Source organism: Peromyscus californicus, unplaced genomic scaffold (assembly GCF_007827085.1).
Source record: "Peromyscus californicus insignis strain IS unplaced genomic scaffold, ASM782708v3 Scaffold_18__1_contigs__length_77618521, whole genome shotgun sequence".
NCBI lineage: Eukaryota > Metazoa > Chordata > Mammalia > Rodentia > Cricetidae > Peromyscus > Peromyscus californicus.
In genome coordinates this window covers 54639730-54665978 of record NW_026294480.1, presented here as the reverse complement: position 1 = coordinate 54665978, position 26249 = coordinate 54639730, and the positions used below count along the sequence as shown (strand labels likewise).

At 38.1% G+C, this 26249-nt stretch overlaps 1 protein-coding gene across 5 annotated transcripts in view; it reads right to left on the bottom strand.

Moving 5' to 3' along the window:
* Positions 1-746: 746 nt before the first annotated feature.
* Positions 747-26249, bottom strand: part of Tnpo1 (transportin 1) — an 88615-nt gene continuing 63112 nt past the window's right edge. For 2 of the 5 annotated variants that reach the window (XM_052743457.1, XM_052743459.1), the window contains exons 11-25: positions 25896-26064; positions 23096-23248; positions 22166-22391; positions 20579-20750; positions 19489-19575; positions 17951-18058; positions 17618-17776; positions 17452-17539; positions 15147-15245; positions 14833-14928; positions 12046-12121; positions 11063-11162; positions 9347-9421; positions 8456-8598; positions 747-6368 (exon numbers count right to left, since the gene is read on the bottom strand). In XM_052743457.1, coding sequence (XP_052599417.1) covers positions 8491-8598; positions 9347-9421; positions 11063-11162; positions 12046-12121; positions 14833-14928; positions 15147-15245; positions 17452-17539; positions 17618-17776; positions 17951-18058; positions 19489-19575; positions 20579-20750; positions 22166-22391; positions 23096-23248; positions 25896-26064 — 1716 coding nt within the window. In that variant the 3' untranslated portion in view covers positions 747-6368; positions 8456-8490. Of the gene's footprint in view, positions 6369-8455; positions 8599-9346; positions 9422-11062; positions 11163-11899; positions 11977-12045; positions 12122-12266; positions 12322-14832; positions 14929-15146; positions 15246-17451; positions 17540-17617; positions 17777-17950; positions 18059-19488; positions 19576-20578; positions 20751-22165; positions 22392-23095; positions 23249-25895; positions 26065-26249 lie in introns of those variants that run through there. The other 3 variants (XM_052743458.1, XR_008219565.1, XM_052743460.1) reach the window with 3 other exon arrangements.

Genomic DNA, 26249 nt, shown 5'->3' with positions numbered 1-26249 from the left:
TGTGATTGTGATGTCTTTGACCCTTCTGGCTCCTACAATCCTTTCTCCCCAAGCCTGGACTCCTGCAAGGTGTTTCAGAGAACACTCTATCTCAGCTCCAATTCATTCTCATCAACCTAATTGTGTTACCTCAAACATTTTTAACAAAAGCAAAGAAACTCAGGCTTCACTTTAGTTTCTGGGCTGCAATGACTCATCCCAGGCCCTTTCTTGTTCTAAAATGTTCTGTATCTTGAGTTAAAAAGACCACTTTATAGCTTTGTATGCACATAATTCTAGAATGTATCAATATACTTAAATTTTAATTGGCAACATAAAACTCCGTTAGTTGATTAAAACCTGAAAAGGAAATGACTCGAAAGTGTTAACTTCCCAAACCACAAGCCTCAGTTCTTCCACAGGACACTCACACTGTCTTCTCTATCGTCAGCTCCTTATGTCACAGCGTCCGTCACCTCTACTCATTTCCTTTGGCAAAGCAGTTAGCTTGAATTGAAAAGCATTAATAGTAGTTAAGTTAAAATGTATGCAAAAGTTTCTTTTTACTGTAGTACATGACCAAGAAAAAAACATTGCTCAGATAACAACAGGTCACCAACGTGTAAGCTAAAGAAAAACAAAACCAAAACACAACAAAAATCACACAACAACACTTTAATCCCCCCCCCCCCCAACCTATTAGGACACAAAACAGAAGAGGACAAAGAAAGACAACTTCTTTCCATTAAAAATCAGAGTGCAACGTCTATAGTTAAACAACTTTATTAACATAGTCAAGCAGTGATTAACATTCACATCTATTATGTCACATCATACAAATGTAAATACAAAATTACTACAGTACAATATATATTCTCTGCATGATCCAAAATATTTGGTGGCCCCAAAAAACTCTCTTTAAAATTCAGCAGCTTATCAAAAATTAAAACCGTATTCTATTTAAAATGAAGATCTGTTAGCACAGAGTTAGACTTCAAGAAATATCAATTTAGTACAGTTTGAGAAGTTGCAGGAGGATGTTTGAAGGACACATTCTAACATAGTGTGGCAGGTAAGGAGACATCAGATTTAAAGCTTTGAAGCATAACTCATACAACCTAAGTTGTCAGCAGAAAGATCCAGTTATTTATAACTAAGCAAGTACTACTAAGTTATTGCACCCAATGTTAACATGAATATTAAGTGTCAAACGTTCATAATATGAAGTGATTTACCACGTTTAAGCATCTCTTAAGATGATATCTATTGAGTAAAATTAATTACATAGTATTATCTAATTATAATCTTCGTAAGAAAAAAATCAATGAAGTTCAGTTTGGTTATATATCCACATAGGAAAGCAGTGACGAAAAGATAGGAGGGAAATATAGTGGAACCCCTTTATGAGGTGGACATTGGGGGGGGCAATATTGCCTTACAGGCTAACCATGTTAGAGCAGGCATTTAGCAAGATGACTATATCTGTGAAAGAGAGAATCCTGCATAATACCAAGCCACAGTAGGAGTGACTTACGGAAAAAAAACCCCTCCTACTAAAAGGAAAACTACTAGCTTTGTAATTAGTGATCTACTATTGGCAAATAGATTTGGCTTAGTTTTTAAAGTTCAGAGGTGAGGCAAAGAACACCAGTTTTAACTTCCCTCTAAGTCATGCACACATTCAGCTGCTATGCATCTTTTTATTTCAACACAATACACTCTGGGATACAAACCACAAAAGCAGTTGCTGTAATTAAGCTTATACCTTACAATTGTATAATAATTAGGCATTGAGAATTATCTACATATATGTAATACCAACAGGGAGAAGATCTGTATCAAGCCTGAAGTTAATTTCCAGTCACCTAGAAAGCATACAGGTAAGAGAAACTAACTTTCAAGTGAAACTTAACATTAAAGAGGCCTTAGAAGCACTGCCATATTTAATACACTACGAAGTGCACTATGGATATACAATGCTACTGCATGGTATTGGTACTAGATAATATTGTTACCAACACAGGTCACACTGCTCCTTTTTCCACCTCAATTATCCCAGGTAGCCACACGACCCTCATCTTCTCATAGATTCCAATGCCCACTTTATTAAACAGTACTAGCAGCAACAATTAGTGTCTCCCTGCCTTGTAATATCTGCAAAAAGAACTCCATAAGCAAAGCTGAGTGTACCCGAAGAACTAAGAGAGGAAGGACTTAGGGGTGCAGGATGCACGACACACTCTTCTCTGGGGAAGAATGCTTTTGCTCTGGCATCTGTTAATACATTCAATATGAACATAATTAACTATATGAAGCAAACCATTCCTTCACTGCAAAGGTGTTAAATCGAGACAAGAGTTTAGGACATAATCTAACTCTGGCACTTCAACTATGCAGAATTTTATGGAGGGAGAAAAGGTTCCACTTTCGTATTTTGAGGGTCTGAAAAAGGGGAGGACCAAACTTGACTCATTTTTAGATAAATCTGCATACCAAATGTGGAGAGCGTTCTGTATCCCTCCAGTCTGATAGAACAATTGGAGGGGGGAAAAATACCAGACTAACTGGGAAGATTCTCAATAAAATACATAAAAAACAACAACAAAAACAACTCACAAACCTCCAAAGACTATTAAGTATGATGATCTTTCTTTATAAACATGTTACCAAAGCAAAATGATACAAGGATATTCACCTGAGATAAAACTTGTATCTGAATATTCGTAACTGAGTAGACAAAGCAGTAAGAGGAAAGTCAGTTGAAATTATTTTAAAATATACATCTGACTATTTTACAATATATGCAATTTAAGCAATTCAGATCAATGAAAAAGTCTTAACCAAAAAAATCACAGTGTTTATCAATGTTAATTACAAAATGTATGCTACTTGTTTTGTTTTAAGATGTAATGGCTTGGTTAAGTGTTTTAAGATCTGAAATCTAAGTTGCATAACAAAATCAAGTAGCAATAATGTAAGCATCAGAACTGGCTCTAAGGATATTTACAAGTTGATTATTTTGGAAATAACCAACAAACAATACAAAAGTGATTTTTCTCACACAGTATGAAGTCATTAAAGATTAGACAATACAGAAAGCGAAATTATTTCCTGAATAAATGAACAGCTGTGGCACTAAGTTCACTTGCTAATTAATGGGCTGTAACATGGACTGCCAAGTATGCATTAAATTATACTAAACACACTTTCTGTTTCCAACTTAGGTTGATCAGCAGCTTTTGTTCTGTTAGAATCCTTCAAAGAGAGAAGCTCAAACAGGAAAAGAAGGCATATCTATGAAACAGTAAACACTGACCTCCTGAGGTTCCTACAACATAAAAATATTCAAGTAGAAAATCTACATCACTCAGCAGCGGCTCTCTCTGTAGCTGAGCACACTAACAGCATCTTAGTGTGAAAGGAGCAGGCGGAGGAAGCCGCGCTTTAAGCATGCCAAGAGGCAGAAACACTGGAATGTAACAATGACAGACTCACACTCTCACAGACACTCAGTCAACACTCAAAGCTATCAAGACTGCACCACAAGAATTAGGTTGCTTTTTATATATAGTTATATATCCCATGATGTGTTATGTTTCATCAAAACAACAAATGCTAACTCAGAGCTTACCTCAAAAAAAAAAAAAAAAAATCAAAAAAAAAATCAACTTAAATGGCTTCTGCAAATTCCTGTGCTATATTATGTTGTCTGAAATATAATGTAAATTAGGAAGAAACAATAAAACTACATTAGAAAAGAAAATACCCCTAATCCTAGGTTGTCAGTCATATTTACTTAATTTTCTATTATAGTTTTTAAATTTAGAAACAAATACATTTACTATAAAACCAAACAGTATTTGTTTTTGGGCTGCATAACTGTCAAATTGGAAATATATTCTTAATCAGACAGGTGTCAATACCATTTTTACTTAATACAGAATTGTTTATCACAGGTCAATATAACTTGACTCTTGACTGAAAGTTTTTATATTTGTTCATTATGTTAAGAGACGAATCTGGCTGTTTCTTTACTTACGACTTATGCAGACTATTATCTCCTATGTTAAGCTTTGGAAAGCATTTGAAGCACTACAGGGCATACTGCAACCCAAGGAGAAAACAGCTATTCTGCTCTGGCTTTAAAGCCAACTCAAGAAGCAAATTTTGAGCTCCCAGTAAGGTAACTGTACTAAAAGGTGAAATGCCACACACCCTTGAGTCTAGCTTGAAATTAAAATAAAGATTGAAGGGTATTGTAGATGTTTTTTTTTGAGGCTCTATAGACTGAAATTTGCAAAGCCAAAATAGAAGAAAAAAGGTAAAAGAGTATGTTAAAACAAACATACACACAACAACTAAAACCTTTTTGCATGCTACCATGCATGTGAAATGTTTTGAAACTGTATTTATAAAGTCACACGCACACAGCTCACACTTCAGTGCAATGGCCGTATCAGTCAACACTTTTAGAGAACAGAACCATGCAAAGAGGAGCAACTGCTTATAAAAATGGTTATTCGGTATTCTGCAATGCAAAGGTGACAAATTAAAGTATAAAAAGGCTGTTATGGCTTAACATTTTGTTGCAGATTAAATATGCAGCACTGAAAAATGGAAAGGTGTGGCTTTATCTCTGACCAGCAGAGCTAAAAAGAAAAATCTCTCCATTTTCCTTCATCATCATGGGATACAACTGCTCAGGCAATCCAAATTAATAAAGACTTGCACTTTCATATGGACATAAGATCAAGTGTACCAGTTAGGGTCTTCACATTCACAGTATATAAGAAAATACACATGGAAGGAAAAGTAAAGGGTTAACTTAACAAGGATTTATTCACAGGAATACATGTGAGTAGAGGGAAAAAAAATAACAGAAAAGCCAAACAAACAAATGAAATGAAGAGGATCCAAACCAACTCTCACTCTGTAGCTTTGAACTTGCACCCTGTGTGCATATACTTAGGGCACAAAGGGCCACCAACATGCGCCAATACAGTGTAGGAACCCTGCATTACATCCATTAACTTAAACATATCTTTAAGATCATGCTTTGAACAAAAAAAAGGAAAGCTTAGAGGCAATATGTTGAGTGGGAATAAACATTGAAATATAGCAATCATGTTTCAACTTCTACAATTGTCTTTATGTGCCAACTAACATTTATGCAGCCTTTTACAGATCTTTTACCATGTAATTTGAAATTTGATAAAATCACTAGTAGTATATAACCATGCAGAAAGCACACCACACTGACAGCACAGAGGCAAAGATTTTGCACAGGTATATCAGCTTTCCACATTGTGCAGGTTACACACAATACAATATCAATCTTATTCCTAACAGATCCTAAAAAGATATTTCAAGGCCTAGCTGTAAACTACAGTACTTTATATATCTCTATTCTTAATAAAAATAAAATCCACAAATCTTAAAGTAATTTTAAATGCAGGGCTATTGAATTGGTAAACTGCAACCCAAACTGGCGCAACCTAGGTCAATGAATACCAACTGCACTCTATGTGATGCAAGCATGCTACGGTCCCACTAATTTACATCACTGTCAATCACTATGAGCCAGAGCGCATGCCTGAACCTTAAACTGCACCTTAAGATAACGTGTTGGCCTAGAAATTAAATCTAAGAAGTACAACCATGAAATCATATCCACTAACGTTTTAATGTAAAATTAGATGTCACCTTTAGCTTGATACCCCGACCCCATTTATTCCTCCCTCCCTGCCCAGCCCGCAAAGGTAAAAGGAGTGACTCGTTGGCATCTCACAGGGTGCTTCATTGTTCAAATTTGTTTCGTTTTATTTCCAACTTTTTGGGGGTACCTTCAATTGTAACTTCCAAGAACCTGCTTCTACTAGGGGAGGCAAGCTGATTTTAACTGTTAGTTTTGTATAGTTCTTCATCAGCATGCAAAACAAGGCCCCGTAACGTGGGAACATTTATATATAAAAACCTTTAATGAAAAAAGCTTCCTTACTGCTGTAGCTTCCCACTCTTAGGTTTCTTTGTTGTGGACCATGGGCTTTTCCTCCTCCTTATCCCTACGCATTGTTTATGTGGTTCTTGTTTTGGTACAATTCCCCATAATATTCCAGAAAGTACTGTTCTGTGAGTAGACTGAATAGTTTTTGCTTCTTCACATCCAGTGCAGAGTTGTAATTGGAGACAGATTTCCACCCACAAAGGCTCCAGATGTTAAAACATTTCCCAACATCGACTTAATACAGTGACGGCAACACCTCCCTCCCGCCCCTCCCAGTAGGGTTGGGATTGTACTGTATTCCCTACTGGTTTACCCTTCCCCCCTGTAAAGGGTAACATTTTCCCTGGGTGCAGAGGCTCCCTTATAGTCTCCAAGACTGATGGACCTGCAAAAAACAAAACCAATTTTATCTTTAATACCTGCCTCTCTTTCAGAGCCAACAGAGCATAAAACCAGTCAAACAACAATTCTACCTTTAACTATAAAGAAAATAGGAAATTGGACAAATTGCCAAAGATCATGGTATCTTCTTTTGAGACTGAACAGTTACCTGCTTTGGATATGAAAGTGAACGTACACTAGGGACATACGGTGTACAATGTTTCATATGGTGAATTCTGCCTTGCATAATGTTATTATTATCTTTACCTCTTTTAGCAGAATGGGTCTCATGCAAACTGAACATTTCCTGCATAATGTCACTTTACTTTCTTAAAAGTGAAATCACAATTTAAGATAGTCACTTTCCTTACAGAGAATTAAAGGATCACTTACTTTTCTAATATATCCAATGTTTAAGGAAACAAATTCTAATTTTACCCTACTGGGGTCAGAATATTCAGTAATGTCCAAGAATAGAACTTAACACCCATCTTCTTCTTCTTTTTTTAAAGATTTGTTTATTTTATGTATGAGCGCTCTATCTGTATGTACACCTTTATGCCAGAAGAGGGCATCAGATCCCACTATAGATGTTGTGGCTGGGAATTGAACTCTGGACCTCTGGAAGAGCAACCAGTGCTCTTAACCACTGAGACATCTCTCCAGCCTCCTGACACCCATCTTCTTGATGTTAGTAATTAGTCATCCTTCCAACCTTATTGGTTATTTCCTATATTCTCAGGTGATTCTATTTTTGCTGATGTGACTTGTTAGTTGTTAAAACAGACATAAGAAATCAAGTAAGATTACTGCATCAGTTAATCCAATGTCTGATAGTGGTCCTATTACACAACCACTACTAACCACTCAGGCCAAACTGTGGACACTTGTAAATGTTCGTATGAATTCAGAGGTTAACTGACCCATCAGTGAAGTATGACCAACTCCTTTCTCCTGCTTCTGCACGTGAGCACAAAGAAGCAAGGAGAAAAGGTGGCGACCCACTTTCAAATCTAACTAGGAGAGAATTCTTTCCTGCCTCATCCCAGAAGTGGGGTCATCACAGTTAACTCTTACTTGGTGATGAACCCAAAGACTGGCAAAGGACTGAGGACTTACTAGCTCAGTGCTGACTCTTCAAAGCTAAGTCACTCTCCTCAAATGCTGAAGCTGAGGATTCCTAACTAAAGTGCAACAACAGAGAGGCCTAGACAGCCTGAAGCTATAAACTCACTTCTACTCCCTTCTGGGTTAGGTACTTGGATAACGAAATCTTTCATGCTCAGATTAAACAAACAGCTAGCAAAAATAAAATGAAATCACCCCAACCCCTTGTGATGTAAAGGGTACTTCAATCTGGTATAGGACACATTTCTACACATTTAGTGTGTCCTATGGCTGGCTATAGGTAGGTCTCAAGTTGTGCTCAAAATCTGAAGAATTTATACTAGCTCACTATACTGGTCCAAACAGTGAGCCAATTTTGTGTGCAAGGCAAACACAGGAAGTTATGTGACTATATACCACACACTGTTTAATCCTCAACATAATGCCACGAGGGAGCTGGAGCTAAGTGACCACCACTGCTAATCCCTCACTGAGAACGGTGCAATCAAGAGTGAGGACCTAAGCACTTGGCTCTCTAGTTCCTCAAACCCAGAGAAAGCCAGGAACAACTCTCAAAGACTTCTGGGTAGCTGCGAGGTGCTTAACAAATGGTGTTAAATGTCATCTACTTCCAGAATTTTCTAAATTTGTTTCCTTAAAGGTCACAACACACAAAGCCTCTTGTTCTCACTACATACAAGATTAGATTATAAAGTAAGGCGTCAAAACTGAACCACTTCTGACCCCCACTGTGAATGCTGCCCATGTAGGGCAAAAGAAAACAAATAAAAGAAAGGGATAAAATAATAGAAATCAAACCTGTGTACCAACCAGGATTCTGTTTATCTAAGGTTCTGGGGGATTGGGGTGGGATGTGTGTGTGGGGGGGGGGGGGCGGGGGGGGCACATTATTTGACTGTAGTATTCCACTGTAGTATTCATTAAATACTTTCACTCTAAAAATGTCTACAATTTGTAACTTACCCCTAATTCCGGGACTGCAGCTTCAGTGTATTAGATTAAACACCATAAAAAGCTGCAAGACGCTCTTTCAAGGGAAGAGGAAACTGGTCGGAGAACCGCCTCCAATTCTCATCCCCAACTTGGTTTTTAAATCCATGAAGGATCTGCAAAGAATGAAAAACTATTAACTTACGAATAAAAAGAAAAACTCAGATCTGTACAACTTTAGAAATCAAGCATTACTGATGCTAATCATGATTTCCATTTCAAAGTACTAATTCTCAAACTTTGTTAATTAAGCTCTAGAACTTGTGATGACCAAAACTACCTCCATGCTTTAAGCTAAATGTCTTTAGCAACACGATGTACTCCAGAGATCTCTGACATCAAATTAAAAAGTCAAACCTATCTAATGGATAATTATTTTTAAAATGTTGGGTTACTTCAACTTAGAATGTACAAGCTTTGGGTTTCTGATTGTAAATATAGTCACTAATTTCCAGTGATTCAAGCATCTAACAGTATTGTATTTCTTACTCTGTTATAGCCAAGAACAAACTATAATTAATCAGAAGCGAGCACTGACAAAGCCACACAGGCTCAATCCCTGTCAAGGGCACCTGGGAAGGTCTACTCTGTCCAAGTTTTAATTTACATTCCAAATTTACCTGGATAACTTCATGCCATTTTCCACAATTGCAATAAGACAACATGAATCAGTATTATTAATTGGGAGAATACTGGCACAGGCCCAGGTTAGTTCCATATCTTAAGATCAAGCCAGATCCTTTGCTAAGAATTTAGGTCACACAGTCAACCAATACTGCTCCAAAGAAGCTAAATTCAAAATTAAGAGGAACTTTAGTGTTTCAACTCAGAATTAATTAACAGTCATAAATGCTGATTAGTTACCTTACAGAACATGTCTCTGAGATCATCTTTTGGGTTAATCCATGATGCAACAGCATCACAAAAAAATATAAAATCCTGTAACAAGCAAGAGGAATTTTAGGTTGCTACTATATTTACAAAATTCAGTAAAAACACTTATGTAAACTTCAGAGCTTGTCACGACAGACTTAGCTAAAGCTGAAACATTTAAATCAAATTGGAATTTACAGAACAAAAGCAAACCCAGTCTAGCAAGTATTTAGCATCAGAAATGGTCTGAAAGTACCAGATAAAGTCAACAATAACACAGTTCTGATTAGATTATAAACAACCCGAAATCACCTGAATTTATACCACATGCTAGTTTGAAATAGATGAAGGGAATTAAATTTAACAACCATCTTGAAATAGTAAACAAATAAAACATCTTTTGCATGAAGCTCATTCTATTCAAATTAGGAGTCTTCATGTCATCCAAACATCTACATTTGACGTTAAAACTTAAGTTCATGGCTGAAGAGAAGGCCCAGCAGTTAAGGGCACTGGCTGTCTGGAAGAGGACTTCAATTCAGATCTCAGCACCCATAGGCCACATACAGTGAGAATCTATTTCAAAACAACCAACAAGAGTCTGGAGAGAGGGGTTAGGGTTAAGAGCTCAGATGATCTTGGAGTGGGCCAATTAACCAAAACCCCAACCAATCAACCAAACAAATGAATGCTGAGTACTTAATTTAGGGTTCCATTATTTCGAGCCTGTGGTATAGAATTCAATGGTCTCTTCTGTGTTAGGTCTGACAAACTGTCAGTTTTACTGAACTCCCACATATAAAATTTGTCAAGCCGGGCGGTGGTGGCGCACGCCTTTAATCCCAGCACTTGGGAGGCAGAGGCAGGCGGATCTTTGTGAGTTCGAGGACAGCCTGGTCTACAGAGCGAGATCCAGGAAAGGCACAAAGCTACACAGAGAAACCCTGTCTCGAAAAACCAAAAAACCTTGTCACTAAATAATTAGATGTCTAGAGAAGGGCTGGAGAGATGGCTCAACAGTTAAGAGAGCACTGACCGCTCTTCCAGGGGACCCGGGTTTGATTCCTAGAACCCACACGGTCACTCATAATAATGTGTAACTCCAGTCCCAAGGGATCTGACACCCACTTCTGGCTTCCACCGGCATCAGGCACACACAAGGTGTACAAACATAAACGCAGGCAAAACATCAATACATATTTAAAAATTGTAACTATAATTTTAAAAATGTTTAAAGATAACATGAACTTAGGAAATAAAATAAAAATAAGTTTTCAAATCAATTTCAAAGAATAACTCAATATTCTATTTTAAAGTTCAAACTCAGTAAACTGATATCCATAGACAGAAAGCATGTACAAAGTAAATAAATGGGGTCTAAATGTGCCTGAAAAGGCCTGGTCCAGTGGAAGACAACAATACAACCTTCCTCTCCCAGTCTGCCATTACTATCTAACTTAATGAAGTAAGGCTTGAGAAAGACAGCAGGTGTGCTGCCATGCCTTAAGACCTGGGTCAGTCTCTAGGACCCACCTGCTGGAGGGAGAGAACTGACTTCTGTAGGTTGCCTAGACTTTCCCAAGTGTGCCACGGTACGTGTGTGTTCACTCACAAGAAACAGTAATTAAAGTCTACAAACAGTCTTCCTTTACAAATCTGTTATTTAGCACATAGTATACTAAAAACAAAGCCCTGTGAACACCTTACTTGGATTACGCCACTGGGATTCACACTGATCATGGTACAAATCCCGCGGAATGCTGAATCTTTTTCTTCATTGTCTCTTATGTTTCTCAGAGAGGTACACCTATTGAATTACAGAACTGAGTTTAGTATTCAAAGTAAAAAGTAGATTCAACACAATGCTAATAGACAGTATTTAATGGAATAGGCACCACAATAGATATAGTGATTATACTACATTTTCAGAAAGCTTGACTTTTAAGTTTCTGATATTCCTGTATGTCTCACCCATCTTATTTCAATAGTGTTAACAGTGAAATTCATATTTTCTTAATAGACAATCTATAAAAATAGACAGCTGGTTTTTTTTTTTTACTTAAACTATTAATCAGCCTGAGCCAAAGAGAGTATCTTATCAAATTAATTTTTTAAAATTCTTTTATGACTTGTATTCCATTAAACACTACTAAAAATGATTTGAGTTGAAAGATTATCAATTGAAAGAAGCAGAACACAGGCTATACTGTCACAATATAAACTATTACTATACACTTATGGTGTAGATGTTTAACTCTGACATTAACAAGCAAATAAGATTTTGTACGTAACAAATTTAAACATGTATTTAATGCAATTCAAGTTATCCAAATTAATTCTAAAAAAGAAACATAATGCAAGAACCTAAATTTATAAAATTTGCATGCATCTTAATTTTTCTGGTGGATATTTAAATGCTTTTATGTATAATCAAGCTTTTTAAACACAGCAAACATGTGACAATCTTATCCCATGCATCAATTAGTCGTTAGCCACAACATAAAATAAATATACATGACGATGCTACTGAAACACCTCACAAACCTGATAGGACAAGATTAGTCACATGGTTGGCAATGATTAAGGATTGTGATTTTTTTTGTAACCAACTGAAAATATATCTAAAAGTGAGATAGAGAAAGAAAGAGTGAAGAAAAATGAATTAAAAAAAAAGATTGAATAATACACACCAGGGTCTTATAAACTGCTGTAGCATGGGGGCCACCTCTTGAGGACAAACGTAACCAAGACGACCAATTGTTATTGCTAAGGTAACGCAATCACGGTTATACACCACCAAACGCCAACCAAGACATGAGCAAATGAAGGGGAGGAGAAAATAAAGAAAACAACAAATAACTCAGAAACAAACCAACAGAATCTGTGTATGATAATAAACATAAGATCTCACCAGTGCTGTTCATTACCACCCCCGATGGAAGGGGCAGCAACATATAGAGCATACTCTTGGAAAAAGGAAAACAAAAGGAATTAAAGGAACTAAGGATTGAGAGAACACCAAAAACCATCAAGTGCTTTTCTCGCTCACCCAAATGTCAGGATTGGTAAGAGATGAGCGGTTAACATGAGTGGGCTTAGAGAATCCTCCTGCAAAGCCACTCCAAACTTCAGAATATGAAATCTTTCCCCAAGAATTATCAGTAAATGTGATTACATTTATGAAGTTCATTCAAACACCAATCTCTGGAGCTGCATTAATTCAAAATTTCTCAACTTTTTAATAAGCATTTACAACCTTTAAAAATCACCTACGGATATTAACCCAAATTTTGGTAGCTTTTAAGTTAACTTTTCTCAATTAGTGGGGCTTTGTTGCTTGTGTCAAAATCAATGGTCAGACACGAAGTGCCATGGTGACCACCCAATGAACAGGCTGAGCAACTGTTTGGTGTATCAAACTCCATTCTGACAAACCTCCAGTAAATCGGGTAACAGCACTAGCCACGAGATAAAATTCTACTGGAGGAAATTTAGATAGTCCACTGTAATGACAGGTGATATGGACTACAGGAAAAAAACAATCTTTGCTACAAAAGGCCTAACACAAAATAGTTAATAGCATAGCACTAGAACATTATTTAATTTAAAAAAGAATTAAAAAATGAAGTGGGTAAACATGCTCCATTAAAATTCAGGAATTCCTAACATGTACAAAGAGCTGAAAGAGCTGCAACTCAGAACTGCCATCTTGCAATTCAAAGGTACATACATATAAATACATTTATACACAACGGGTAAATATACAAACAGAAAACAAACCATGAGGTGCTTTAATGGTGTTCTCTCAAAAACTTACAGGTTAACCTTTCATAAAAAAAGGGTGGGGTTGGGAGGGTAAAGAAAATGTTTAAGGATTACTTGAAGCAAACTACACAGATAATACTAAAATTCAGCAGATTCATATGAAGCAAGAGAAAGAAAACCTATGTTCGAAAGACACAAAACTATGCAACATTCTCATTAAACAGGCAAGTATGAACAATCCAATGAAACATGCGAGAAAGCAGATGATGGTCCATTGAAAAAGTTCAGTGTAGGATATACTAGTTGGAAAAAGCAAATACAGCACACTAAGAATTGGCCTCAGGGAATATTGAAAATAGAGTAAATTGCTAAAACATGGTGATTTCAATAGTTTAAAGCCCATTCTTTGGGGTAAGGAACGAAGTCAGTAATGTATGTGGCCACTTGGGGCAAAAGTAACTGAATGAGTCCCATGTGGTTCTCATACTGATTAAGTCCATCAACTTGTACGGCATTATCAACTGTTTTATTATTACTGAGGAATGACCATGCCAGGAGTATAATCTGATAAAAAAAGCCAATTTGTTGAAGGAAGTATAAGACATCCACCAGCTGATATCCCACAAGAAACTTCAATATACATTACACTCAACATTTATTTGCAGTTATGCATTCACATTTAAAGATAAATAGGAATGTTTCTTTAGGTTCAACAATATTCTTACACTAGCCAAGTGTTTCCACTCTGAATGTCATGTATAGGTACTGCAGTCTAAGAAGATAAAAAACCTGCCAACATTTTGAAATCATTCTACACATGGACTGCTATATTTTTCAATAAGAAAATCTAATTTACTTTGAAGTAAACAGTACCCATACAGCCAATCAGCCAGATAATTGTTTCATAATTAAAAGATTTCCTTCCATACCAATAAACATTATAAACTTTAGTTCATGAGGGTAAAACTGTGTAATTTAAAAATACCAAATTAAAATGCCTCTGAAAACTTTCATATTTGGAAAACCTTATTTTAATCTTTATCCAGTTAGAATGGTAGGACTCCAACTATGAAGAAACTACTAGAATTATTACCTCAATATATAAAGAAAGAGATGTGCCTGAACAAAAACCAAACTTAAATATTCATTAGAACTGTCAGAGAGGGTGGAAGGCAAAGAGACATAATCACCCTATGTGTGCTATTGTATGGAAGGCACTCTTTAACACCAACATGCTTTACATAAATGCAGGAGGGAAACAGCCCCTAAAAGAAAAACCCCACCAGGAACTGCTTAAGTTCCTGATTTAACAAGAGTTTAGGATAAAATACAAAATATATATGACATTTTGAGCCAATTAGTTGCTGAATTAAACTATTTTGGGCCATATGTAAATATATAAAGTCATTACTTTTCTCAGTAACTTTCTGAATTTAAAATAAAATCATATGACCCAACGATTAGCTTAGCAAGAATACATATTAGAGGGTAGTGAATTTGAGAATACGTAGAGAACTGTTTTTCCAATGTCCCTACAAACTGGCTACTGAACACAGCTAAACTAAGACCCTGTTCTCAAGAACTCAAACCCATGACAACACTAAGGGGCTGGACTGTCAAAGCGAGCTTTGCTTTGGTTTCTCTGCACATCTCGATTTACACTTAAGAAGCAAATCATTCTCTCTTCACCATAACATTCAGTCATATGGTACCTGTGTTCTCTAACAGCGTCTTTGGTGTGTTGGGTCTGTTAATGATTTCTACAAGCTGGTGTAACACCATAGGGATATAAGGCTGCATCTCTATACCTAGGTCACACCACAGAAAGAGAGAACAAGAAGAGAACGTTAAGACAGCATCACAAACAGTTTTTCCCTTCCTAACTACGACACAGGTTTGTCTTCCTCCTTCCCTCCCTCCACTCTCTCAGAATCTTAAAAAATTAAAAACAAACCAAAACAGAGCAGTGATGAAAATGATCAAGGCACCTACAAGTACACACAGTTCAGAGGTAAAATAACCTTACCCATTTGAATTGATATTTCCCCAATTGCCCAGGTGGCATTGTTGCAGACTGAAATAAACTCTGGATTTAGATTTGTTCCCAATATTGGCATGAAATCAGCTAGGAAAAACAAAAAGAACAACAAAGTAATAAAATAAGGCTATGTAGTAAATTTGTCAACAGACTTCTAACTAAAAAAAAAACCCTAATTAATTAATTAATTATGTATACAGTGTTCTGCCTGCATATATCCCTGCAGGCCAGAAGAGGGCACCAGATCTCATTACAGATGGCTGTGAGCCACCATGTGGTTGCTGAGAATTTAACTCATGACCTCTGAAAGAGCAGCCAGTGCTCTTAAGCTCTGAGCCATCTCTCCAGCCCCACCAGACTTCTTACTTTTAAAGGAAATCTACTAGATAGAAAATGAAATCCAGGCAAAAAATTGTGTTTCATCATAAAACAAATGTTACGGTTTCAATTCTGAAATTGATAAAAAAATGCAATTTTTTTTAAAGTTGGTAATATTTTTTTAAAATTACATAGATAATATCTGGCTACTGAATTTTCATATGAGGCTTAAGTATACTTCAGATAGCAGCTCCCCACTACATTTACTTTTATCTTATATGTGTAGGAGTGTTTTGCCTGAATGTATGTGTCTATACACATGAACATCAGTAATACTAACCTGGGCCAAATAATGTCCCTAGATACTGTTAACATTCCCAGACAGCAAAACTGACCTAGGGTGAGAACCACTATCTACTTAGTAACCATCATGGTTGGTAGCATTACCAAAAAGAGGGACAACTAGTTTCCAGGTACCTTCAGAAAAAGTGTACAAAACTGGGGACAGAGAGACAGCTAAGCGGTATAAAGCAATTGCTACTCTTCCAGAGGACCCGGATTCAGTTCCCAGCAGCCACATTCTGTGGTTCAAACTGTCTAACTCAAGCTACAGGAGATCCCGATGTCCTCTGACCTCCCTGGATGTGTATGCACATAGTGCACTTAATGCATAATGACATACACATGAACATAACACAAATAATCTTTAAATAAAAAAAAGCACACAAACCCATCTCTAAAACAAAGAACCCACAAACATGCACTCCAAACCCTGGAAGTGAACGGAAGCTTAGCTTCTCGACCTAACTGCTAATTTATCACAAATAGTGAGGAGCGGTGTGCTTATTAAATAACACCAGAGGTTCGGTCAGTACACTAAGAATGTCAGTAAGTTCAAGATAAAACCCTGGATCTTTTTAACAATGAAAAACAATAAGAAAGAGACTTTAGAGGTAAGTTCTGAAATACTGAGTTTAAAAATACCCATGCTCGCCGGGCGGTGGTGGCGCATGCCTTTAATCCCAGCACTTGGGAGGCAGAGCCAGGCGGATCTCTGTGAGTTCGAGGCCAGCCTGGGCTACCAAGTGAGTTCCAGGAAAGGCGCAAAGCTACACAGAGAAACCCTGTCTCGAAAAACCAAAAAAAAAAAAAATACCCATGCTCTTTTTGTCTATGGACAGCAACACATGGGAAGCATGGTTTAACATGTATTGACAACAGAGCTTTGTTACACACTTGCATGAGCAGCTTCTCATAAGAGTGTTTTATAGGGGCTAGAGAAATGGCTCAGCGGTTAAAAGCACTGACTGTTCTTCTAGAGGTCCTGAGTTCAATTCCCAGCAATCACATGGTGGCTCACAACCACCTGTAATGAGATCTGGTGCCCTCTTCTGGCCTGTAGGGATACATGCAGGCAGAACAATGTATACATGATAAATAAACCCAAAAAAAGTTTTATAATTTAGAAACTGGGAAGTCTTGCTGCATGCATTTAATCCTAGCACTCAGGAGGAACATCAGAGGAAGGGAGATCTCTGTGTTTGAGGCCAGCCTGGCCTATAGAGAGAGTTCCAGAACAGCTAGAGCTGTTACACAGAGAAATACTGTCTCGAAAAACAAAACAAAATACATACTTATATATAAGAGTATTAAACTAAAACCATAATGACTTAACATACTATAGTAGACATGACTTAAAGTCCAGAAATAGTTGATTCAAAAGCATATTCCTACTGTGTGTGGTGGCACACACCTTTAATCCTAGCACTGGGAGGCAGAGGCAGGTGGATCTCTTTAAGTTCTAGGCCAGTCAAAGTTACACAATGAGACAGGAAAAAAAAAAGGGGGAGTGGTGGACGACATATTTGTCAAATTAGATTGTTAATTGTAGTTTGGTGAAATTTGTTTTTAATAAAAATACAACAATTAGGACAGATATGATACCCCACACACCCAAAGCAGAAAACATTCATACCTATACAAGGCTTAACATGCTGAAAGCAAGCTTTAGTCAGATCACCTAGTAAGGCGAAAGAACTCTGCCGAACTTCGGGCATTTTATCCTACAAGAAATGAGAAGAAATTAACTTCTTGTAACACAGAGAAGCAGGCTCCAACTCATTCACTCTTCCAAATCTTACCTGCATGCACTGATACATTAGTGTCAGGATGTTACTTCGGGCTACCAGCTGCTCGATATTGCCTCCCAGCCCTTCAGCCAGGCCACTGAGTAAGTCGAGAGCCACAATCATAAAATCTTTATCTGGAGCTTCATATTGTTCTGGTTGAGCATTGTTTAGCTGAAATTAAACACACTGTCTTTGTTGCTGCACATTGAATAAGTGGGTACATATTATACATATCTCTAAAATTATGACAGTCAGGAAGAAAAAGGTATTAAAATATATATATATATATATATATATATATATATATATATGTATATGTATATACACACACACACACATACATACCATGGCTTGCGCTAGAGTCTTCTGTACTAGGTTTACACAGCGCTGATACACAGGTTCACAATATGGAAGGAAACCAGACTGCAAGGCTGTGGCAACTGATGAGAGGCACTAGAGAGAATCAAGGACACATACTAAGTTTTCAGATTTTAAAGTCTGTCATCTATGCACCTGTTCTATGAGGCTATCACAGCTGGTTTATCCTTTCAAATGTTGTCAACTTGTCAGTCAATCAGAAAACAATTAACCTAAATTCATCAGGTATTATAAGCATTCTAGATGTGATTTATACAGAGGGTATACAGGGTATGTAAAAGTTATACACAAACACGACATACAACTTGAGCATGAAAACAGATTTTAGAGTGTGAGGAAGTGAGTATGCCAGGCAGACTACTGTGCCTATGGTACAGAAGTGGCATGACTATCATGGAGCAACGAACCACTCTGTCATTTAATCAAAGCCTTGTTCCACAGGAGAAAATTCATATTTGAGACTGTATACCTGGTCAAAAGGTCATGGTTAAGATGGTCAAAGACCTCTGGAGTGAAACTACTGTTGTTTTTTGCTAAGTGGATATGTTGTCAAAATACTTAAATATTTACACTTAGAGTCAGATTAACCTTAAGCTTAACCTTGGTCAAAAAAGCTTCTTTTTGCATTGGGAAGCAGTCAAGGGCTGAGAATAACTGACTTTTGAATGTTCAGCCCTAAATGAGACATCTATATACCCCTTTCCCCAAGTTCAGGGAACAATATCATGGAGGAGGGGTTAAAAAGAATACAGAGCTGGAGGATGCAGAGGAGTGCTATGAAATGCCTTCTGGATACGACAAGGCCACTTCACTCATACCTCACAGTAGCACAAGATCAAGCCGGTCAATATTCCAGAACAGATGAGAGAGGAGCTCATGAAGGCAACCCCTAATTGAGCAGCTACTGGTTGGTCACTGATGGCTGCTGAACTACAGAATAGGAATTTTTCTTTTGGGGTACACCTGCTGGCAGGCTGCTCTAGTCAATGGCCCCATGCTCATGGGCATACATACAGACAATATTAATTGGACTAAATAGGTTATTTAAAAAGAAAACAAAAACAAAACAAACAAAAAAACAGGTATGGTAAGATAATCCTTTAATTCCAGCACCTGGGAGACAGAAGCAGTGGGATCTCCATGAGTTCAAGGCCAGCTTGGGGTATATAATGAGTTTCAGGACAGCCAGGGCTACACAGTGAGACCTCATCTTAAAATAAAACAAAGGGCATTTAAGTGGGAGGGACGCACAGGGATGCAGTTTTAGGAGTGGGAGAGGAAATTTGGGTAAAATACGACCAAGATACATTCTATACATGTATGAAATTGTCAAAGAACAAATTTTAAAATTCTGCAAGACACAAGTTATGTGCCTATTCAGCATTTCAACAGAAACTGTTCTGAGAAATGATTGACACTCTTATCACATACACACATTTTGGTTCAGAACATGTCTATGATGGATTACACTGTTGGAATAATGGAACATCATCAGTTCAGCATACCTCAAGTAAAGGGAAGAGATCTTTGTCTTCATCCTTTAACATGTTCCATTTCTGGATCAGAGGAGGCATCAGCATCTGGATATATTCCTGTTTACACAATGAAAAACACAGAACTTCACTGTCCTCTGTCAACAAGTTAGTACATTTTGAGTTCATGAAAATTAGGGCCCATTTGGAGCAACTGTGCTAAACTTTTACAAACCTACTTTTTCTTTTTGGTAATCTACTTTTTTTTTTTATTTTTGGTTTTTCGAGACAGGGTTTCTCTGTGTAGCTTTGCGCCTTTCCTGGAACTTACTTGGTAGCCCAGGCTGGCCTCAAACTCACAGAGATCTGCCTGGCCCTGCCTCCCGAGTGCTGGGATTAAAGGCGTGCGCCACCACCGCCCGGCTGTAATCTACTTTTACAAATACTATTTATTTTATTTTATAATTTAATTTTACATATCAGCCACGGATTCCCTCGTTCTCCCCCCTCCCACCCCCCCCCAAACCTACTTTTAAGACCCATTCTTCACTTTATAGTTTCCTTAAAAATTTTCTACTCTATTTCCACTTTTGAATTCACATGACCCTGATTTAAAGTGAGTTAAGGCTCTTCCTACAGTAACCATGTATCTTATCAAGTGGCTGTCCGCAGGGGCACTGAGCTATGTTCAAAGTCTTTGAGCATTATCTTTAAGAGTCTCACCTCTCATTCTACACTGAGACAGACAAGCATTTTCGATCTACCACTCCCATTCGAACTCTTACATGGTAGACTCCTAATGCCTGCTGTACTCTGGGAAGGAAGTACAGTGTCTGGATGCAGCAGCTTTGAAGCCAGCGCTAAGGAGTGCTTAAGTGGCACTAAGTAAACGTAGAAACCCAGAGTACAAAGTCTTTTCTATCCCTTTCCTCCAGACACAATGCTATTGCTAATGTCTACACTAACCATCAGCTTGTTTCCATTGCTCCCTCTTTCCTAAGAGAGTCTCAAAGGAGCAAAACCTAACTGTTCCCACGTCTCCGTCTCTTCACTTTGAAATGCACACTATGAATTTATCGCAGCTTATTGCAATGTCCCCACAGCAGTCATCCTCAGATCTTACTGGCTTGTTTAAATGATGTCCCACTGAATCTGCTAGCGTCCCTATGGCATCGTAGAGAATGAGCAGGTTCTTATGCTGGTATTTACTGAAGGCGAAGACGAGGGTATCGAGTATGTAGGCAAGGTACGGGACAAGCTCTGTACAAGCCTCCTCTTCTAATGTTGCAAAGGCACTACAATGAAAAAGAGAAACACAGGAAATGAAGTCTCCTGTTCATTCGAGATTACACAGTACACCACGTGTGTCTCCTTGCCTCACTCACATGCTTACGATGGGTTTTCATATTTTTCATTTCTCTCATAAATTCTTTTATGTGTATATCCCTGGGTCTGCATGTGCCCCACATGCATGAAGGAGTCCTTGAAGATCATATTAAGTATCTAATCCCCTGAAATGGTGAATTGTCACGTACTGCTGGGAACTGAACCTTAAGTGTTCTTAAGCACTGGGCCTTATCTCCAGCTCGCCCTCTTCCTTTAAAAAAATAAAATAAATTTTTTTTTGGAGACAGGGTTTCTGTGTGTAACAGCCCTGGCTGTCCTGGAGTTCACTCTGTAGATCAGGCTGGCCTCAAATTCAGAGCTCTGCCTCTGGGATCAAAGGGCACCACCACTGCCTGGCTCCTCCTTTCTTAATATGCTACTATGGTGAGATCTAAAACTATTAAGACTTCTGGTCCTTGTATTTATCCATTCAACAAGTTTATTTGGTGCTTATTATTCATATGGTTAGAGTGCTGGGAATACAGCAATCTGGAGTGTAAGCTCCAGAACCTAGATTCAAAACAAAAAACAAAACCAAGTGTATTAGTGATTGCTTTTATTCCAGAGCTGGGAAGGCCCTTGGTAAGCCAGCTGAGCCTAGTACGCAAGTCCTAGGCTAATGAAAGATGCTGTCTCAAACACGTGAACACATACATATAGAACACTTACTGATAAGCTGGAAAAGCAGGTAAATGGCCAAGTGCTTGCCTGGCATGTGTATCTGAGGTTTGATCCCTAAACCCACATAAGGGTCAGTGAATTTAGAGTTAAAAATTTAATGGTAGGCACCCTTGCTCCAGGAAATAGAAACTAGTAGAAATGAAAGCAAATAGTTTTGATATGAGAAGAATGCCCTAAATCCAAGAGAAGAGCTACTGGCACTGATTCACCAAGCACACAGTGTCACTGTGGATACACCAGAAGTCTGCAGGACATTCTGTCAAGTTATGCCAGGGGGTCTGTAGACTGAAGATTTATCTAGAATGTTGTTATTCCTTTGAGAATCCACAAACACTTCAGTTGACAGAATAAGAAAGCAAAGGCTTGTGTCTAGCTAAAAGTCACATTTTGTTTAACAAAACCATGAGTAAATATATTTCCTAGCCAAAAAAAAAAAAAAAATTGCAAAATATGATAATGTGCAAAGACCCCAGAGCTACAAATCAGTCCTATTAAAACTGAACCCAGGAAAACTAAATTTCCCATCATAACTGCAACACTGTGTGTTACAAGCACTCCACTGATGGTTGGATGTCAATACTCTACTATCGGTTCAAGACCAGGCTCACTTTCACAATCAACACTGTGTTATGAATTGTCGCACCTGCAAGCGGCTTCTTGCACTCTCTTGTTGCTATCCAGGATACGCTTCAGCAATTCTGTCATTAATGGCTTCAGGTATGTATCTGGGGGCTGGCTGACTACCCAGTGTGCATAGCGGCTAAGAGTCCAGCAGGTGATGGAACGCACAAGAGCCTTTTTATCAGAGAGGCACTGAATAAGGTGAGGAATGAGCTCGGGCAGGTATGGAATCATGCCTTGCATGCAACCTAGGAGAGAAGAGCAATCTTTAAAAGAAGTGCTAAACTCAACTGTATAAAGAAAGGACACAAGCATCCACAAAGAAAAATTTAGTAATTTCCAGTGCTACAAACAGAAAAGTTGATACTGAATTATTTAAAATAACAAACCAGAGTTAACTGTTCCTAGGTATCTTATACAAGGTTAAAATTACATTTTATTATAAATTTTGTCATGAAAATACTGGTTTTCAAAGATGCCTATAAAATGTTTTAGGATAGATATTTACAGCTAAGACAGGACAAAAGAAGAATCCTTTCTAGAGGGTAATGACATTTGTTTTACCAAGTTTCCTAGATTTACCTGGGGAATAAAGCTAACAGCCCTTGTTTCCCAAGCAACAGCCCTCAGACATCAGATTTCTACCTTTTAGTTTCCTTTACTGTAACAAAAACATCTGTAGAGCATATGGCTGGGATTAGAAGTAGGCCTGTCATTGTAAGAATAAAGTGGTACCTAGTAGGGACTTACTTTAAGGTGGCTTCTGAATTCAATCATCTCTTTTAAGTTCAGTATGGATCATAGTCTTGTCTACCACATAATAGTCTTGCAAAGCAGAGCCATGTAGTATGTGAATTCAGAGTCAAGTTTCTGCTTACTAAGTTAACAATTCCTTAAATAACCTAGCCTTATTAGTCTCTATTAAGAACTTTGTAATTCAAACTGGACTTACCTTCAGCAATTGCTCCTAAAACCAAGATGCCTGATTCTTTAACAACCCACTCGTGATGGAAAAGCAGTTCTTTCAGAAGCGGTAAAATGTGTGGCAAGAGCTCATCACGATAAACATTCGCGAGAACATCTAGAGCAGCGGCAGAACATTTTCCTAAGGAAATACATTTGATTAAGATACTCTGTTCTGTACTTGATTACAAATTCTCATATCTTTGTGGAAAAATCTAATGTTCTACTCAATCCAATGCTTCCAGAATGCCACGGTTATTGTAAAAGGTCTGTGGCAAAATGTGCTCACTTTAAAGCAAACAGACAAAAATAAAGTCACACTTAAAACAGTGTTCTACTCAGGGCCAGGCCTACAGTGGCACATCTCTCAGAGGCCAGCCTGCTTGACACTGAGTTCCAGGCCAGAGAGGGCTACAAGAGACCCCCATCTCAAAAACAAAACAACAAAATACCAGCTTAGTTCTATTTAACCTTTCTTTCTTTCCTTCTTTCCTTCCTTCCTTCCTTCCTTCCTTCCTTCCTTCCTTCCTTCCTTCCTTCCTTCCTTCCTATTTATTTACTTATTATGTATACAGTGTTCTGTCTACATGCATGCCAGAAGAGGGCATCAAATCTCATTATACATGGTTATGAGCTGTCATGTGGTTGCTGGGAACTGAACTCAGAACCTCTGAGCCATCTCTCTAGCCCTCTATTTAACACTTCTAATAGTAGATAATTTAGAATCAAGTCTATTTCTTCTTCTTTTTTTTTTTTTTTCAAGATAGGGTTTTTCTGTATAGCCCTGGCTATCCTGAAACTCAACTCTGCTGACCAGGCTGGCCTCGAACTTACACAGATCTGCCTGCCTTGGCCTCCCAAGTGCTGGGATTAAAAGAGTGCACTACCACTGCCGGGCTCAATAAGCATATCATTTATATGGAAGTTAGCCACATAAACTGGAACAAAAGTCATTACCACATAAAATATTTTAGAAAAATTCTTTATATAACTATGAAACTATAAACCGACTAAGATTTCATTAACAAGATAATCAAATTAAAATAACAAAGATATAACGTATACTTTTTTCCAGTGTAAACTAGAGATAGCAAGTAGTTGATTACAAACTTCAGTCAATAGCAAAATTTTGTACAACAATAAAAGCTGTTACGTTGCCCACAAGAAACACTTCATCTATTAAAAAAGGTCTTAGTTATCATACACATGGTAGATCTGTACAACTGAACAGCACAGTGGCAAACAGCAAAAGAAAATTTTTGTGCTGAAGCTACACCAAAGAACAGCAAGTATACACAATCTGCTGTCTTTTGGAAATCTGGCTTTAGCCCTAAAAGGTTCATAGGATTTTCCATGTGGCAGGGTAAAGGGAAATGAATGTGAGCAGTTGTTGAACGAAACCTATTGTCAGTACCATCTATCTATGCCAACCTATCAATCCCCTTCCTACGAAGGTTGTTGGGAGTGACTAAATGTGAGATGCATACAAACCCTCTGGCGTAGCGCACAGCAAATTAGACATGCAGAATAGCAATTATGTGTCCAGGATGACAGAGATTGCAAGACAATCATAAAGTTATCAGACACCCCAACACTTGGAAAATAAGAAGAGGAAGGTCCTTACCAGGATGTTTCTGTGGCAAGGGGCATCTAACAAAGTATGGAGACACTGCTAATTGTCATAACTTGGATGCACATCATCAAAAATACAATTCTAAGTTTTGAATATGATAAAATGGAGAAGATCCCGATTATTAATGACAATTGTATCAAACATATAAAAGCTTGTTGGAAAAACAGGAAAAGCCTTCTAAGGAATGTAATGATGTACAGGGCATAGTAATAGTGCATGACTATAATCTTCATATTCAGGAAGCAGAGGCAGACGGAGTGATGAAATTTTGAGGTCAGCCTGGTCTATTCAGCAAGCTCCAGGGCTAGATAGTGAGACTCTGAATGGGGCGGGATGGACCCCAACAAACAAGATGAATATGATGATTATTAAACACTAGGGCATGCTCTAAGGGAAATAAAAATCCAAGATTCCTAGTCACATTCACTAGACTGGCAACAGAACAAGAGATATGAATGAGAAACAGACGCTGATACCACTGGGGGCAGAGGGAAAAATGTGCAGCCACCAGGTAAAACATGCTGCTGGTCAGAGCATCATGACCCAACAAACCATATGCTGGATACACTGGCTAACAGATCTGAAAACACGACCACACAAAAACCTGCACACAAATATCCACCAACTGATGAAAGGAAAAATATGTGGTATAGGATAAAACTATGGGCACATGCTACAACATGGCGGCCAAGTCAAAGCTGGTCAGGAAGGGCCATTAATGAGCAGCAAATCCTCAGACAGACACAGACTGATGGCTAGTGGGGATGGGGGTAACAAAAATATCCACATTAATGAACATGGTGATGACTGGACAGATTTACAAATCAAGCTCACACCGGGCGGTGGTGGCGCACGCCTTTAATCCCAGCATTTGGGAGGCAGAGGCAGGCGGATCTCTGTGAGTTCAAGGCCAGCCTGGGCTACCAAGTGAGTTCCAGGAAAGGCGCAAAGCTACACAGAGAAACCCTGTCTCGAAAAAACAAAAAACAAAAAAAACCAAAAACCAAATCAAACTCACTACATTACTACGCTTTTCTTGACGAGGTCTCACCACTTAGTTCAGGCTGACATCAAGCTTCCCAAGAACTGGATGATTACACACCAGCAACAGTTTATCCAAGTGAGCAACTGTGATTCCTCCACCTGTCCGACTTACTCAGATTCCAGTCAGAAATTGTATCATCATCATCAATCTCATCATCGTCATCATCTTCCTCTTCAATTCCATCCTCTTCATGCTGCTGAGCCACTGTCCTGGAGCGATGAAACCGTGGCCTTATGTCCTGCTCACTATCAGGAATTGTCTCATCTTCTTCCACGTCACCCTGTTGTTATGGAAACAGAAACCTTCAGTGGCTATTTCATTTGAAGCTATTTATACCTACATAAGCAAAGGAAGCAGAACACCATACAGGTCATGCACAGGATTCTGGAGTGTGCTTCCTGAGAGAAAACTACTCCCCTCCGCAGTAAACAGGTCTCTGTGAAAGGGGCAATAGAGTATATGACA